This window comes from Sciurus vulgaris (genome assembly GCF_902686455.1).
Source record: "Sciurus vulgaris genome assembly, chromosome: 9".
NCBI classification, from domain to species: Eukaryota; Metazoa; Chordata; class Mammalia; order Rodentia; family Sciuridae; genus Sciurus; species Sciurus vulgaris.
In genome coordinates this window covers 89,633,413-89,652,309 of record NC_136469.1, presented here as the reverse complement: position 1 = coordinate 89,652,309, position 18,897 = coordinate 89,633,413, and the positions used below count along the sequence as shown (strand labels likewise).

Sequence of the window (18,897 nt, the reverse complement as noted above, 5' to 3'; positions counted from 1 at the left end):
TTTGTAAATTCTTTTAGCTTTTGTTTATCATGGAAGGATTTTATTTCGTCATCAAATCTGAGAGTAAGTTTTGCTGGGTATAAGATTCTTGGTTAGCATCCATTTTCTTTCAGAGCTTGAAAAATGTTGTTCCAGGCCTTCTAGCTTTTAGGGTCTGGATTGAAAAATCTGCTGATATCTGTATTAGTTTCCCCCTGAATGTAATTTGATTCTTTTCTCTCGCAGCCTTTAAAATTCTGGTTTTATTTTGTATCTTAGGTATTTTCATTATAATATGCCTTGGTGTTGGTGTATTGTAATTTTGTGTATTTGAAGTCCTATAAGCCTCTTGTACTTGATTTTCCATTTCATTCTTCTGATTTGGGAAATGTTCTGATATTATTTCATTGAATAGATTGTTCATTCCTTTGGTTTGTTTCTGTAAGCCTTTCTAAATCCCGATGATTCTTAAATTTGGTCTTTTCATAATATCCCATAGTTCTCATGGATTCTGTTCATGATTTTTTACCATCTTCTCTGTTTGGTCAACTTTGTTTTCAAGATTAAATATTTTGTCTCGATATCTGAGGTTCTGTCTTCCAGGTCTTCTATCCTATTGGTTATGCTTTCTATGGAGTTTTTTAATTTGGTTTATTGTTTCCTTCATTTCAAGGATTTCTGTTTGTTTGTTTTTTTTCCAATGTCATTAATTCTTTATTGAAATGATCTTTTGCTTTCTGTATTTGCTCTTTTAACTGTTGATTGGTGCACTCATTCAATGCCTGCATTTGCCCTTTCATCTCATCTTTCAGTGCCTGCATTTGCTCTTTCATCTCCTCATTTGCTTCCCTGATAATTTTGATTATGTACATTCTGAACTCCCTTTCTGACATTTTCTGCCATGCTGTCATTGGATTTTATTGCTATACCATCTAGGTTTGTTTGGGTCTTTTTCTTCCCTTGTTTTCTCATATTGTTCAGGTATCTACCCCTCTACTAGTGAAACTCTGGGATATTGCAGATTTCCTTTATTGACTAATATTGTCTCTGTAGATCTCCAATAACTCACCTCTTATCCTTCAGTAGCCTGAAGTTTTGGAGGAACTTGATAATGTGGTGCTCCACTAGGAAGCTGGCCTTCTGGGGGTGGTGGCCTTCAGGTGGGGTATATTCCCTGGTGGGTCTGAGTTGGTCCCGATTCTCTCAATACCTCCTCTTCTTGGCTCCTGGGTCTTGTCAAAGGTCCTCTAGCCTCCTGTAGGGTCTCAGGAAGGGAGTTGCCCTTCCAATGATGGTGGTCACACCCTAAGGAGTAATTCAAAATGCCTACACCAGCCTATAAAGAAGCCTCTGGCTAACTCTGATGGCGACAAACCTCAGTGTGGTGGCCAAGCGGGGTTGTTCAGTGAAGGCGTCTGTCTTTGGCCTGGTGTTTGGGTGGGTTGGCTACCCGCCGCCCAGCTCGCAAGGCAGGCGGGTTGTGTGCCAGCCTGCTACCTCCACGATGCAAGTGGCCTGACTCACTCGCCAGCTTGCTCTGCAACTGTGAACAACCAGTGATGGCACCAACCTAGGTGCAGGGGTCAGGTGAGGAGAACCTGACAATTTCTATAGAACTTTATATGCGACTCTAAAAATCTACATGGAAAAGCAAAGAGCCAAAAATAATGAAGAAACTCCTGTCAAAGAGATACAAAAGAAGTGGGGATTATCCTATAAATGTCAAGAACTAATACAAAGGAAAGTAAGTAGGATAACAAACAGCAGCAAAACCACTTTGGTAATGAAATTTCTGAATGAGAAAGCAACCATTTCAGATATGTAGGGTAAGGAAGGAGCCTTCAACAAACATTCATGGAAAATTCCCTATCCCTGTGCAAAAGTAGAAGAAAGAAATGAGATGAGGAAAGTTGAGAAGGAATGATTCAGAGAAGAAAGAAAGAGGGAAAAGAATGGAAGAAAAGTAAAATGCAAAGAAACTGATCCACCTTACAAAATATGAAAAAATAAAATTTTAAGTAGATTAAAATCTTCAAGGTAAGAGAAAAATTTTAGTGTCTTTTCATTCAATTAAGTAGAAAATATTTTCCATTGCTCTTATACAACAGAAGACATATACCAGAATGCTCTCCACATTATACAAAAAACTATAAATAGCCAGTTGTCTTGCTATAGTTACATGGTGGAAAACTACAGAAATACATAATTGTATCATCAAACTAGTATTAAACATAAGTAGCAAGTCCAAGCATCTGTTTTTACACTATTAAGAAAAAATAAACAATACAATATTTAGAAAATAACATCCATGTTAGTACTGTCAAATTTTGCAAAAGAATGTTAAAACCAGCTACTCATGATGATTTCTAAGATATTGGTAACAATCCATTAACTAAAGAACATATAGAAGTTTATTCTATTATTTTAAGGATGTGCTTAAATTAAACTAAAGTTTATATGCCAATACATGCACTGAAAAAGTATTTGTAATACATATCACAGAAAAAGTTATTCAATGACTAAAATGATAGAACAAGTTACAGGTCAAAGATAAAGAACCCATTAGAAAATGAAAAACTGCTGCCCAACTTAAGAAAAGGTCTGAGGATAAATGCTAAGTGGTTCAACAAGATTAGAAGGCATCATGGCAGAGACACAAATACAATCAATTCAATTTAATGCTGTTTGTAGTGGCAGAGTTGGAACACAAGTACTTCTCAGAACTAAAATAGTTTCTTATACCAAATCAAATTAATATTATTATGGTAATACCAAGAATGGTGAAAATGTTATAAATCTTAATGGAAAAAGCTTCACATCTGTACCAGGTTAAAAAAGGTAGAAATGTATATTTAGAATTTGTCCCTATTGGTAAAATATATATATAATATATACATAATATATATAAATATATATATAATATATATGTGGACTTATGCTTACTATAACATAGAAAATGTCTTAATATGAAGACAAACTTATGGCACTGGGAAGACATGAAATGCCAGCTATTTTTCATTTAAATACACTTTGCTTCTTTTGAATTTTTTTAGCCATTTTTATTTGTCTTTTTTTTTGACATTATTATTGAATTAAATTATATACTTAGTGCATTATATTCGCCTAGGAAGTAAGGAATATGGGAAAATGGAGGAATAAAATCAATAAGAGTTTGGCACAGTGGCACAAGCCTGTAATCCCAGTGGCTTGGGAAGCTGAGGTAGGAGGATCACAAGTTCAAAGACAGCCTCAGCAACTTAGCGAGGCCCTAAGAAACTCTGTGAGACTTTGTTTCTAAATAAAATACAAAAAAAAAAAAAAAAAAAAAAAATCAATGAGAGAACTTGCACCAAAAGGAAAATCTACTAAGAATGAGGAATTAATTTGCCATATATTTGAATTACATTTCATCTACAAACATTATATAGACAAAAATCCCATTCCTTTTTTCTGTTCAAGCAGATATCTCTGAAAACCGTTTTGAACTAGGCAACCACCCTAATTTTCAAATTAAAGGAAACTACACTATTCTTCTAGAAAAATTAAGATGTGGAAATATATTGGTTTTCTAAATTTGCTTTTTTCTGATAACTTTAGCACCTATGATAAGGTCAGATGAAAAAGCAATGACAAAACAAACCTCATACCTTTATTTTTTTTGTACCACAGTTTGAACACAGGGGAACTTAACAACTGAGCCACATCCTCAGCCCTTTTTGCAAAAAGATCTTGCTAAATTACTTAGGGCCTCCTTAACTTGAGGAGACTTTGAATAATCTTGCCTCAGCCTTTAAGGTGGCTGGATTATGGATGCACACCATGGTGTGCAGCTTCAAACTTCTTTTTAATTAACTTTTTTACATCTTCCTTGCTTGATTGCTACTGAAAGAATAACAGCAAACATTGTTTAGATCAATTATTAAATCGTTAGCCACAGTTACTTCAAAGGACATTTCTCAGTTCCACAAAATAAATTAGCAAACAGAAAAGTGACTAAAGTTTTCCAGGAAAACTTTACATAGATCATAGAAACAGTCTGAACAGCAAAATCCGAATTCATGTTTGGAAGTGACTCCGTTCCAGAGACTATGTCTACATATAAGTAGGTAAAACTTCAAGGGGAAGTTCTATAAGGATTGTGGGTTCAATTATATTGGTGGAAAAAATAGTCTGTTGATGAGTAATGGGGAAAAACCAAAGTAGAAAGTTTTGTAGAGAAATTTTCAGTTTTTATGAGTGCTTTTTGTCATTGAAGCATGGTTTTCTTTATTTAATGGAATAGCTTAACCTTTACTAAATATACAAAGTTGGCCCATCATTGTCTTTAGATTAGTGGCTATAGAGAATTTAATTGCATACTCTGGATACTAAGGTGGAAAATATTTGTTGTTCCATGTAACCCAAGTAAAATGGAAAAGCAGTGTTTATAAACATGACATAACAAGGTCAGTGTACAACTTGTGCCCATTACAAAACCTGAGGATCTAACCAGGTATATTTAGAAACAAGTATGCCTACTACTTTGTTTTAAATTGTTTTCTGTTTTGACATTGATATAATCTAGTATCATTCATTACCTATGGACTAAAGATCATGGATGTTATACAGATTATCAAGGAACCTATTCATAGAGAATGTCAAATTTTTGTAGTCTTGTTAAAAGTACAAGATTAGTTAGGGGAAAAAGAGATAACTCTTGGAAAATCAGAAGAAATGTGAAAATTAAGAAATCAGAAGCAAAATCATAGCTGTATCATGAGAGACCAAAGTGAAAAGTCAGGGATAGAGCCTGAGTTGTCTTAAACCAGTATGAAACTCTTATGGAGACAATGAAGGACCATTCCTTATTTTCACCAGAGGAATTATCTGATAATATTTTATTAAAACTTTCCTATCAAAAGAGGGGCCCCACACGCAAAGATGTGTGATATTTCTAGTTCATTCTCTGTTTACTAGAAGAATTCTCCCCATTTTATTCTGCTGTGATAATATTTCTGCTTCTGCTTACCTTCAATTTATGTGTTCCCACATGATGTCATTCATAACCCTGTATACCAAAGTTTCACACTGATGTATTTATGACTCTATCTCTTCCACTTGTCTCTAACCTCAGAATTATAACCAAGATCATGGTCCTATTAACCTTAAGTCCAATCTACTAGATGTTAAGTTATTTACTGAGAAACTATTACAGTATAACATTATTTTAAATCCTTTTCTAAAGCTAACAATTTATAAATGGGTTTACTTTAACAATATTAGTTCAATGAAAATCAGTGTCATATGTACAAATAAACAAATATAATACACATAATAAAAAGAACAAAGACAAAAACCACATGCTTATTTCAAGATATAGAAAGACCCTCAACAAAATACAACATCCCTTCATGATAAAACCTCTGAGAAAACTAGGAATAGAGGAACTTACCTTTCAATAATAAAGGCTATGCATGGCAAACCAGAAACTGACATCATACTGAATCAGAAAAAAATGAAAAGCATTTCCCTTAAATCAAGAAAAGAAAGAGATGTCCACTCTTACCACTCATGTTCAATGTATTACTTGAAATTTTAGTCAGAGGAATTAGGCAACAGAAAGAATAAGTGATACAAAGAAGATAATGATAATACAAATTATCCATATTAGCAGACAATATAATCCTATATGTAGATGATCCTACATATTCCACCAGAAGACTTCAAGAGTTGATAAACAAATTGATTAAAATTTAAAGAATTCAGATGCCATTAAAAGAGGAAGAAATAGAGTGGAAATCATATAGCAGTGAAACTACATGAACTACTAGTACATCTATGTGTAACATTTATGGTATATAACACAATATGTAACATCATCTTATACATATATAATAATGGTTTTGTAAACAAAACTATGTGAGGATGATAAGTATAACAGTGTGGATAATTCAGCCAAACAAAACTTCTTTCATAATCACAAAGGAATTATCTCTGCAAAATATTACTCTCTTGATTTTGAATATACAGGCCCAATGAAAATTCCAAAAGAACAGCATTGAAATTATTTACTTAAATTTAGTTATTAGATTTAAATGTGACTTTAAATAGACATTTTAATTTATCTTTAAAAACCCTATAGCCCAAATCCAGCCTGAGAAGTTAGTACTTTTAGGAGACTCTAAACATGCCGACTTTTGTCTTTATCTGTTTTAATGAGGATTTACCAACAGTTGCCACTATATATATTTTTTCTCTTAAAAGAAATGATTAATGTAAATTTCTCTACTATTCCATTTTGCAAAGAGAACACTTTTTTCTATACTGAAAGGAAAATCAGATTTACATACCTTAATATCAAATTATTTTTTACTTTTTATTGATTATTTTTAAAAAGCAGATAACTCAGACTTGAGTTAATCCTAAAACCACTGAGACACTTGGTGATTTTAGTGAGATTAGTTACATGTAGTTGGGATATAAATAGATTTCCATTCACATATTCTGCAAAGTGATGTTTGTCAATGAGAGAGGTACATCATTTCTCTCAATTTTCATCACCCACTAACATCGAATTAATGATACTATTTTGTTAACAAATTGTAGAAGTAGTAACAATGACCCGTATGTTAAGAAAAAATGCTTCTATAAAGGTTGAAGTCATCACAGATTTTCATATTAAGCTGAACATTGCATCATAAGAGAGTTATTATCCACAGACTGACTGACTGGATTTGATTCTAAGAAATAGGTCAGACACCAAAAATTGTAATATGATTAATAATGCTGTTTTGAAAAATTACATGACTATATAGTCAACAAAAACTGGCAGAGGAAAAAAATATAATGTTTTACTGAAATATGTGGATCAAAATATCTCAGCAGCTTACACTGAATCAGGGGAGGATTTATACTGCTATTTGGAAAATGTTTCTTTTTTTTTTCCTGTTAGTGCAGAGCACCAATTGTTACACATTCATAAGACAACAATGGACACAGAAGAGTAGAAAATAGAGTGATTATATAAAGTGGAAAAGAAAGCAGAGTTCTAAGATTGACAGATGGAGCAACTCAGGACTGTGATCCAAGAATGTTCTTCCATCACAAAATATCCTTTTTTTTTTTTAATAATCATTTTCCACAATTCCTTTATTCTATTTATTTTTATGTGGCACTGAGGATTGAACCCAGGGCCTCATACATGCTAGGCAGGCACACTACCACTGAGCTACAGCCTCAGCACCACAAACCACCCAAATTTTATTGTCTTTAAATAACTTTCTATTTAGCTCATGGTTCTCGTTTAGGCAAGATAGGCCACTTCTAGGCTGGCCTTGATGGTGTCCATGTGAGTGAGGTTGGCAGGAGCTGAGCTTCTCCTAGAGACCCTCCCTGGCAAGTTTTGCTGGTGACTGGTTCCTCTCTTTGTGGTCCCATTTCATGGGCATATATGCCTCTCCCCATCCAGAAGATAGATTAAATTACAAATACAAGGTTTCCAGAAAACAAAGAGTAGAACAATATTTTTAAAAGTCTGTTTGTAATACATTCACTAAAGTTGTACTACATTAACATAAAATAAAATTAAGATCAAATTGTAAGCAAGTGACTGAGTGAATTAAATATCAAAATAGAAGATTGCCCCACAGGTTATTGCTGGTAAACATAAATAGTGCCAATGTGTAACTTAATGAATGTCGAAGAGGACAAAAATAACCATTTTTGTGTACATTCAGATTAATTGGGCCATATTCCCTGGCATACATGCTACTCAATATATTTTTTTAAAACGAATTTTCTGTATCTTTATGACCTGAAGAATGTAGTTGCTATATTGCTCTCACAAATATTCAACAATATTATTATAAAGAAAGGATTCAGTGGAGATAAATTCCTAAGTACATACAATGAATATATTAATTCTTTTCATTTGTAGAACGATTTTCTAATTTAGCTTCCATTTTTAACCTCATTTTCTAAAAGACAAAAAAAGTGATAAATATGTCTAGTAGTTAATTTGCAAGATGCAAACAGAATAAACAAAATTTAATCTCTGAAAATGCAAAGACAACATACAAAGATTTAATGATGTGTAGGTCATTGGGACTTAAAGGACAAGATAGATATTTCAGTAATGAAATACAAAAGATAATTTGATATCAAAACAAAAGTAATACTCTCCAAAAGTTATGTCTCATTCTGTTTTCTATTGATACAACAAAATACCTGGGGCCAAGTAATGTATAAAGAAAATCTGTTTATTTAGCTTGCAGTTTGGGAGACTAAAACCCAAGATCAGGTCTAAGGCCCACAGGTTCATCATCTGCTGATGGACTTTAGGCACCAAATAGTGAATGGCATTATGGAAGAAGGAAAGATCAATCACATGGCAAGACAGGAAGCAAGAGAGGCTCAGGGAGCAGACTTTTTCTTATTATAATGACTTGCTTTCACTGAAAGTATCCTGGGTTCCTCCATAACTCTATTACATAATGTGTGGAAGAACCTATCACTTGTTCCCACTTCTTAAGTGTTCCACTGACTCAACACTGCCACAGGGTGCTTCTAGCACATAAAATTTGGGGGGAAACATTCAAGTCCTATCCAAACCACAGAAATTCAGAACCATAGTTATAGCACTATTGATGTCACTGTGAATTTTCATTTCTGAGATAGAGTCATTTTTCAAAAATTTATGTTGGAAGGTTATCTACAAATAATACAGGAAACAGAAGTGTCCTTAGTTCTCTTTACTTGTGTTTAACTATTTTGACAGTTTTAAGACAGTCTCTGCACAATTTCAGCCTTCTTTCATAGAACCACGGGTTACCTTATAAGCAAATGATAGTTTTTTTGCAAGGATATGTTCCCCTTTTTTTCACAGAGAATGAATTTGAAGAATTATGTATGGGAATAAAGTATATACACTAGATTTTACTTTGTATTATGATGTTTACTTTCTCTTTTGATAGGCATCTAGTAGAAAGAAGTCCTTTTTACTGAATCTCAAACAAATTATTACAGTACTAAAAATTGTGTCCTTTGGTCAAGGAACTTGCTACTATATGATCAATAAAAAGTAAAGAAAAAAAAGAAAAAAGAAACTGGAATCAACAGGACAAATGTGAAGGACAGTGTCTGCAAAATCACTGAGTAGAAACCTTGACCAGATAATCTTGATGGATCACAAACTAAATATATTAGAGTAGCAACTATCTTAAATATTTTATCTTGGCATACTGCCAGGAAGAATTAGCAAAATGGGGCCTCTAGTTGCCTTACCTTTTTAACCATTTTCATTGTAGTATTCCAGACCTCAGTCTTTCTGTAGCATTGGCAAAACTCAACCTCAAATCCTATCTAAGTGAGATCTATCTATGTACTGTACAAAGACCTCTCAGAAGTTGATCTCAGAAGAGATCAGACAGTACAATTTGAAGGCATCATGCCAGACACTTGGCCTGAGACAGATTTATTAATAGATTTGTAAGAAAGACTTAGAATCTTCCCTTGGGTCTGCAAATGTCTAATGGGTGATTAAATGCAGGACAAAAAGCTTGATCTTTCTGCCTTCCTTTTGCCTGACACCTTGGATCCCAGGAGCAGTAGTTCTGATCAAATACATCTGTGATGACATGAAACAACCCCCAAATAACAGCAACTTTTCTATTATTGACAAGGCCCCAGCTGACCAATCCTGAGATAATGGTCAGACTTACTGGTTTGGCTAAGACTGTTGCTTGACCATGCATATTTCAGACCCACCTTGTATAAATAATCTGGAAGCTCCTGTCAGTGTCTTGGAAGACAGGACTAAGGACATGTGTTCCCTCATCTTCCTGGTGCAGTACATTAATTAAAGTTCCTTTCCTGCTTTTCATCCTTACTTTTCTCACTTGATTTTTGGCAAAAGTGGCTCCATCTGATTTGTTGGGATCCCTAGGATTGGGCCTCTCCCCTAGGACTTGGGTAACATATTTACTTCTGGATATGAGTAGCAATGATTTTCATATTCCCTAATATTCCTGCTTCATTAGCTGTTAGAAACATACTTGAAATCAGAGATTAATTTTATGATTTCATCCATAAGATTTAAGATCTCCTCACTAATACAGAAAAAAGGCCTTTGGACTAGTGCAGTTAGTTATGTTTCTGGTCTTATCTCCATCCCCTTTAAGACATTTGCAGTTTTTATTTAATATAGTTAAACATATCATTTTCCTTGTCTGTTTTTTTTACACAGAACTGAAAATCAACGATCATAAGGAAAACACCACAGAAATTTGAGAAGTTAAATCTCCTGTGTTCAAACACAATGATATAAAATATAAGGTATCTGCACTCTTTCAGTATCAGTATGTAGTTACAGGATGTTGCTAATACTTCAACAAAGAAATTGCAAAATAAGACAGAGGATTTTACTGGTTTTTCTTGCAGTATACTAAGATAAAATATTTGAGTTATTATTATTCAAATATGTTTAGTAAGATGAGGAGCATAAAGGATTTAAGTAAATAAGATATTTAATTTCTTAAAAGGGAGGATTTCTGAAACTAGATTATTATCCTTGTAAAGATGAGAAGTTGAAATTTTTTTACTTTACAAAGGCTTTTTCATAGGTTATATAATTTGTCTAGGGTTCCTTTAGGAAAAAATATTTGTTACATTCTAAAGGCCATTTATGTCTTTAAGATTTGCTGACTACTTTCTATGTATAGAACCCCATGATAATGTAATTAGCACTTTGTGATTTAAGAGCTCCTGAGTAGTTTGGTAAAAAAAATTATTCAATATAAGCATAATTTATTATAATTGACATGACATTCCACATATATCATATTTAACTTCTTAAACAGTATGGTGAATTATTAACCCCATTTTGATGAGGAGAAAGCACTTAAACTAGAATTTAAATAACTTGCCTCATTAAACAGTAATCAAGAGTAACCAGAACCCAGAACCTTATGGGGTTTCCAAGACCCTTTACCATCTTGATTTTGTAATCTCCTTATAAAGAAAGTGTATTGTTATCTTTTTTAGTACCCTCAGTAGTCAATATACAATATACATAGGAACAGTTATGAGTATTACAGAATACATTCCAGATATCTTGAGAAATAATCATTAGAATAACATCTTCATTTAAGTCAAAATGTGTTCTTGTGGCAAAAATTTAAAATCTCCTAAAATATAGATGAAGACTATAAAGCACAAAATTTTTCTTATAAAATTCTAATTGTTATACCTTTAAAATCATAAGCAAATTTAATTGCTATACACACATTTTATTTTATATATGTGATATGTATGTACAAAATCTTCTTTCCATTCAAATTATATGGAGAACTTAAAAAGTTTAAGTGATGAAAATGGAAGAATATTCTAGATGAAAGTTGAAAAACATATCCAGAACTCTGTTTTACTTCTTTTACTACATACCATATATGCAAGTCTGACATTCTTTATATTTTATGTATTTATTTTACATACAATTACAATGTTAGCTCTATAGAGGTAGAGATTTTTATCTGTTTTTGCTCATTGTTATGTTTCTAATACTTAGAAAAGTGACAGATGATGGATTGGAGTTAAATACTTTTTTTTTTAATACCAAGAAAGAAAGAGGGAAGAAAAGGAAAAGGAATGGAGGGAGGTAGGGATTGAGGACAAAAGGTACAGAAGAGGATACTATTTTGTACATTTTATCAGTAAGAAAGTACAATTGGTATCATCAACTGTGAATTCCTGCTAATAATTAATGTCCCTGGGTACTCCTGATAGATCTAGAGGAAAAATCATTTAGAAGAAAAGAAAATTTTTAAAAATCAAGGAAGGAAGGCTCATGAGGGAAAAAAAAAGTGATATAAACAACCAACCATAAATACTTCAACAATTGACATTATTTTATTTGATTCTCATAAGAAATCTATGAATCAGGAAACCTGAGGCTTGCTAAAGGATACAGAAAAATTATGTTGAGTGATCACTAGTCCATGCACCCCAAGAACCCTAATGTGGATAGTGAGAGGCAGGGTAGAGTATTAAGTCAAGTTTTCTAATATCCAATTTTAAGTTTTTTATTTTTATTTATTTATTTTGTTTATTTTTTTGTGTAGACAAAGTAAAGGCTGAAGACTAAAGGAGGGAAAGCAAATTATGTATCACCTCAAAATATTTGCCAGAGCATCTTTGGTCAGTATCATAACTTGTCCTAATAAATGTACTTGTTCATATATTTGAAGTTTTATAAATATACTGTAAAACTGTTATCTAAATAGGCACAGCATTATCTCCATTAAGAGATAACAGCAGTTAAATGCAGTGGCACATGCCTGTAATCCTAGCTATTCAGAGGCTGAAGCAAGAGGACTACAAGTTCAAGGTTAGTCCTGGGAATTTAGGAAGACCTTGTCTGAAAATAAAAAAAAAAATTAAAATGTTGAGGATGTAACTCAGTGAAGTGACCTGGGTTGAATCCCCAGTACCAAAGAGAGGGGGGGTTGAGAGGGAAAGAAAGAGAAAAGCATATAAGTTAATACCACTATCTCATTTTGGGGGAATTTATCCAAAGACAATAGGGAATTTTATAGAGAGATAATAAATCCAATTACTCCAGCTTATGCAGCCAAGGATGGAAACCTTTTGCTGTGTGGACAATAAAAAATGAAGATATCTGGGGTCATTAACAAGAGATCATTTTAGAGACTTACCTAGAACTTCGCTGTGGTATGAATTCCATTCTTTCCAGTAGGATTGAAATATATAGTCTTGCAAAGAGTAAGATATGGCATTTTTAACCCTTTCACCAAAGGTCATCTGGTCAGTGAGCTCTGACAGGGCTGCAGGAACATAGGACATTGGTGCTGGGATTTTCCCACAGTTTCTCTCCACTGTCCAGGCTGGAGAAAACCTTAATGTGTAGATAAATGGGATTCCTAATTTTAGAGCAACAAGTTCACCACACACTAATACTGGGTCTGCTACCAACACATCGAAACCACCTTTCTGAAGTCTTGCCATTAATGAAGGATTGTTGAATACGCCATCACAGATTTGTGTGTTCACTTGGAATATAGAATCTAGTAATTTTCCTAGTTCTTTGTAGAAAGTCCATATTGTGAAAGGAGTTGGTCTATGGTTTTTCCACAGCCTTATTATATGTTCAATTATTGAATCTATATTGCTCTTCTTGTAAGAAACAGGTATCTCTTCAAACTTCACAGAAAAATCAGAACTGGAGTTGATGAACAGAGATTTTGGTGAAACCAGTACAGTCACACTGTGATTTCTTTGAATCAATTCTTCTACAATGATCTTAATATTTAACCAATGGCTGCCATCTGAAGGCCAAATTAGCACGTTCCCACTTAGAACAACTTCAGTCAAGGTCAAATTTAAAACTAGCAGCTGGACAAACTTCTTAAGCATGGTGATATTCACTACAGAAACCATCCTACTGTAGATCTTTTAAGATGAAAACTTCAGTGTGCATTTAGGTAGATTTTTTCAAATAAAGTAATGTTTAACGTGATGAATATGCTTACTCACAGGTCAATTGATCTATAGACCAAAAGGAAAACAATATAATTGAAATCCCTATATGCATTAACATGATTAGTCGAATAATAAAAATGAAATCTAGTCCTATTTTGAGGAAAAGAATCAAGGAGGTGATAAGCCTAGTATCTGTGCTCTGAGATAATAACTATGATCAGTAAAATGTATCTTTAATATAGATTTCCCAAATTTAGATTGAAAAAAATTTAAGAATCCTTTATTATAGAAGTCACATTGTCAAAAATATTGTCTATAAAGCATTTTTATGTGTATTGTCTTTTTAGTTTTTTTTTCACAAATTTTATGGCAGAAATCATTTCCTTCATTTAACAGATAACAAAATTAAAGGTTGAGTTCCATATTCAAAAGTGTTTGACAAAGTAGTATTATTAGAACTATAATCTGGCATTTTATTTGAGTAATTGCTGGGCCAACATTACTGTAACTTCCCCATAGCTTGTATTTTGGAAGAAAAATAAAAATAAAAACCTTCACTTAAAGGAAGTTTGCTCAAATATTTCAAGATATTTTAGATTGATTTGATGATAAATTACTGCACGTTTGATAGATAATAGTTTCCTGCTATAAGAGAATTTATCATCGTCTCCAACTCACTTGTTACAGGGAATTTTTCACTTTCTCCCATATGACATTTTCATATGCAAATTTAAAAAAGGACACACAGGTTTTATAATTTAGAGTTGTGTAGTAGATTAAGTTAGGAGAATTCTTGAGTACTACCCCTAGGTTGAAAATTCTCCTCAACCCTTTCAGACTAAACTTGCTCAAGTGTAAATGAGACATAATCCCAATTTGTGGAATTACTTTGTAAATTGGCAATCATATCTGCAAAGCTACTTTGCAAACACTTTGGTTCAGAGCAGGGGTAGAGACATGTCAGAGGCTTAGTAAATTTGCCTGAAAATTAGCAACCAAAAACTTTGATCATTAAATCAGTGATCTAGCAATAGAACAACTGGTGAGACATGTATATAGGGATATGTTTTAATTTTTAAAAAAATCCCAAACTAAACAAGTGTATAACAATGCTATTTTAAAAACATTAGAGGCTACCATTAAAAAGAGAAATAAGAACAAAGTAATTTTAAAGGATGAAACCAAAAATTAAGAATGTAAATCAAATGTTGGACTTTCTCTTCAAATTTGGTTCCTCTTAAATTGTCTAGTTTTAGGTCCTTGAGTAACAAAAGGACCCAGAAGACAGATAAAGGGAAAAGGAGAAAGAGAAATATGCTTTCAGAATTAAATGTGTCCTCTGAAGAGTCAGTCTCAGTTTGGAGATAGTGGACTTCCAATAAAAAATAAAGTACTGTATTACATAAGGCAGAAACAAAAGTCTTTTCCATTGAATGACTGAAATCTATATGAGTAAAATATAGTTATTAATTCAGAATTAATAACAATAGCTGCAATAGCATTTAAAAGCTTATCAAAATACCTATTAGAAGCTCAAATGCATTTGTAGCCACCCCTAAATTACTTGGAATGTAAAAAAATGAAAGATTTCAAAGAGTGAATTAACTACTTTTAAGTGTTCTCTGCAGGACAATATGATAATTGCTTAGATTAGTGAAGATTTTTAGGTAATATAATAGATTGATACTAAATTTATGTTCTTAATTTGAAATTACACCGGAATATTAAAGTGTTTAATTCCATTGGTGTTGACATATATGTCCTTTATATTTATTTATATATCTAAAATGTCTCATAATTTCAAATTAAAAATTATAAAAAGTAAGTCATTTTGAAGACATATGTATTATCATAGAGACAAACATCCATAAGTAGAAAAAATGACTCATGCCAACTGTGTTTGATTTCGTGACAAAATGAGATCAGTAATTTGAAAGTATTATGTTTGTTAACTCTATGAGTTCACTAATAGATATTCTGAATAAGGTTTAAGTAACTGAGATACAGGAATTATTATTTTGGAGAGAATTTAGGTCCAACTTGTGGAACCTTGTCATTTGTAGGAAGTAGGTCAAAAGAAGTCTAAATGATCTCAGAATCACATGGCTCGAAAGGGGCAAATTAAATGCATATGTCATTTATTTTTGTTCTGTTCAATGTTCTTCAATGTTTTACTTTTAAAATCAAACAGTTGAGACATATAACAGTAAAAATACTGCATTTTGCAACTGTTGCTATTTGATAATGGAACATCTTAAATATAACTGAAGATCCCAGGAAACAATTAAGAATTTTAAAATGTCTGTGAACTATCAAAGCAAAAGTGCCAAAGTGAACCAGCCATAAGAAAATGATACCAATTGCAGTATTGTCCTTTTACTCTACATTAAGTAGCCATTTTCATTCCAATTTCTATGTACTTTGAAAGAGAGGACTCTGAAAGGTAATAAAACCAAAACAATATTCTCAGAATCACATTTAATAAGATTGTATATAGAATAGTTTCTAAAGAATACTTAGTTCATCTGCATAAAATTAAATTAGGATTAAAGTTTCTTAAAATGTGCGTGGTATTATTTAAACTGAGAATTCTTCAAATAACATGTTTGTATAAAGTTTCTTCTTAAAAAATTATTTCCCACAAAGATATTTTCTTGCCTGACAGACTTTTCTTGTTACCTGAGCATCACACTAAATAAGATTTACCTATGCTGATTCTTATTCTCATTGCCTTCCAATTTTAGAGATGGTCCCTGAGGCCACAAAACCTAGAAACCAATCTTCATTCTGTTTAGGAACAGGTATAATCAACTAACTGCTCATCACCTTAAATTTTAGCCTCCCATTATTACTAAAGGAAAGTTTGGGCTGCCCAGTGTTTGAAGGTTAATATTCAGGAGATGAGAGTTGGAAGGAAGAATTCAGGTTTGATTGTTCGTTTTGGCTGTACTGGGGATTGAACCCAGGGGTGCTCTGTCACTGAGCTACAACCCCAGTCCTTTTTATTTTTTATTTTGGGGCAGGGTCTTGCAAAATTGACCCGTCTGACCTCAAACCTATGATCCTCCTGACTCAGCCTCCTGAGAAGCTGGATCACAGGCATGTACACCATGCTGGACCAAGAGCCAGCATCTTCAGATAAAGGGCCAGTATCTTTAGAAGATACAGGAGATGTACCTCAAAGCTCCATCTCTGGGTGGGGATATGCCTGAGGCATAAAAGGCTTTTATAGAAAGAGGAGGAGGAATAGGGCAGGAAGGAGTGGAGTCCTGGTTATCCAGGCCTTGTCTTTTTTCTTCAGAAGATCACAATGGACCTTGACCTCCCCATGCTAGCTCCTATAGTTAAGTTGCATTTTTCTTTTTCAAATCTTAGATTCAACCTAGGGGTGCTCTACTACTATGCTGTATCCCCAGAATATCCCCTTATTTTTTGTTTGAGTCAAGGTCTTGCTAACTTGCCCAGGCTGGCCTCAAACTTACGATCCTTCTGTCTCAGCCTCCTTAACAACTGGAATTTCAGTCATGTGCCACCCAGCCCAGCCAGGTGGGTCTTCTCTTTAGAATTTAAAATGCCCAGACAAAAAGGAGGAGGCTTAGACTATACAAAAGGATTAGGGAAAACTCTGACAAGGACAACTTCCCAAAGGGGCTGCCCAGTTCCCCCATCAGGGTTTCAATTTAATTAGAATTCCTTGCTTAGCATTTACTTAACTCTTGAAAGCTTAAATTTAAATTTGCTTTTTAAAATATTGTGTATAGAAACTGACTTTCTTCAACATTTCTTTTTAGTCTAGATCCTGAACTCAAATGATTCTTCTCTTTCTGGATTGCAGCCTCAGGCAAGTTTTTACCCTCCTCTTTTAAAAATCCACGAGGACAATGAAACCTATTTCTTATAGTTGTGAGAACTGAGTAAAATAATGCATGTAAATTATTTAAAGTAACATTTGTACTCAATAAATGTTAGCTACACATAATATTGTGGTGGAGAGAAGTTTACTTTTAAAAGGATCAAATCAATCCAATCTTACCACCTTAACCCACCTCCTCTCCCTCTTTCTACAATGGCAAACTGGGGTACCTGAAATTTTTCAAAAAGTCAGTCATACTCAGTCTGGAGGTACATCATAAATAATTTGTTATCAATAATGTTACAAACACCAAAGTTCAGAAATGATTTACCTTAGGAAATATGCACATATGAAACACAAGAGTGTACACATGAAAATGATTACCTCCATTTCCTTTCATTCTGAAACCCTTTCGTGAATGGGAACAAAAAAGAGTGGTTGCTATCTCTGGAAATTTTGAATATTTGACAGCCAGTTCCATCCCTGATGCAGTGCCTTTGACTGTCACCCAACTCATGGGTCGCTGTAGAAAAGCAAACACTGCCAGAGGGTATTTGAAAGATTCTAACCAAGCAAGATTCATGTAAATAAAAAAAATAAAGGAAGGAAGGAGAGAAGTAAGGAAAAGAGGAAGAAGAAGGAAAAATAGGGAAAAGAAAGCAACTCAAACAGAAGTGCATTACTTTTCAGAGAAAGGACTACAATACACTTTTTTTCCTTTAAGATTACTTCTGGAAATCTAGCAGCACAGAGACATTCACACTCAAATGTATTTCATCTTCAGGACTATTTTTTACATTCACCACTCCTGTTCAATGGTTACCTAGTTTCACTCAAAGATCTGAACAGCATGGTCCTTTTTCCAAAGATTGTCTATTGTTAAAGAGGATGGCATTAGATCTTAGAGAATATTTGTCCAATTTCCACATGCAATGCTACATTATGGCATTCTATATATAATATATGAATCCAATATATAAAGAATTTTTTTTTAAAACCTGCTTTTTTTAAAGTGCCAAAGGGTTAAACTGCTGATAATATATAATGCTTATGGATTATAAATAGTTCACTGTCATAAAATTATTACATTATTCTCCCCTTTAATGTGGACACAATTTTGTTGACATTTTGCTGATATCATGAAAAAATTAAATTTACCTGGTTCAATTTTAAACAAATATTTGAAATCTGCAGAGGTTTTTCTTACTCTCAGAGGCTGCTCATAAAGCTCTTTTAGAGCAGGAAAGAATATCCTCAAACACACACCTAAGGCAACAGAGTCACATGGAGACCTATGCCCTAAGGAATAGTAATTTTCCTAGTGATAATATGACTCAATTAAACTCTGTTCATTAAGTTAAGAACAGGCAAGGCATGGAATAACTGATTTCAAATTCTAAATACTTTACAAGAAAATTTATGGCAAAAGTACTCTGAAAAATTGATAAATTTAAACCTGAAATTTAAATTGAGAGAGAGAGAAAAAATACCTTTGAGACCCAGGAAGGTGCAGACACTTTAGTATAAGAAAGACCTTATTGTGAATACTGTCTTTTCAAACTAGTTAAATGATTTAATTTCACTCTGCTTGA

At 33.2% G+C, this 18,897-nt stretch overlaps 1 protein-coding gene across 2 annotated transcripts in view; it reads right to left on the bottom strand.

Annotated features, from left to right (window-relative positions):
* Nucleotides 1–18,897, bottom strand: part of LOC306669127 (UDP-glucuronosyltransferase 2A1) — a gene marked incomplete at its 5' end in the record, with an annotated part of 42,032 nt that overhangs the window by 18,335 nt on the left and 4,800 nt on the right. The window contains one exon of one of the 2 annotated variants that reach the window (XM_079153006.1): nucleotides 12,669–13,410. The exons of the other annotated variant lie outside the window; for it this stretch is intronic. Coding sequence (XP_079009132.1) covers nucleotides 12,669–13,410 — 742 coding nt within the window. Of the gene's footprint in view, nucleotides 1–12,668; nucleotides 13,411–18,897 lie in introns of those variants that run through there. 2 annotated transcript variants of the gene reach the window in all.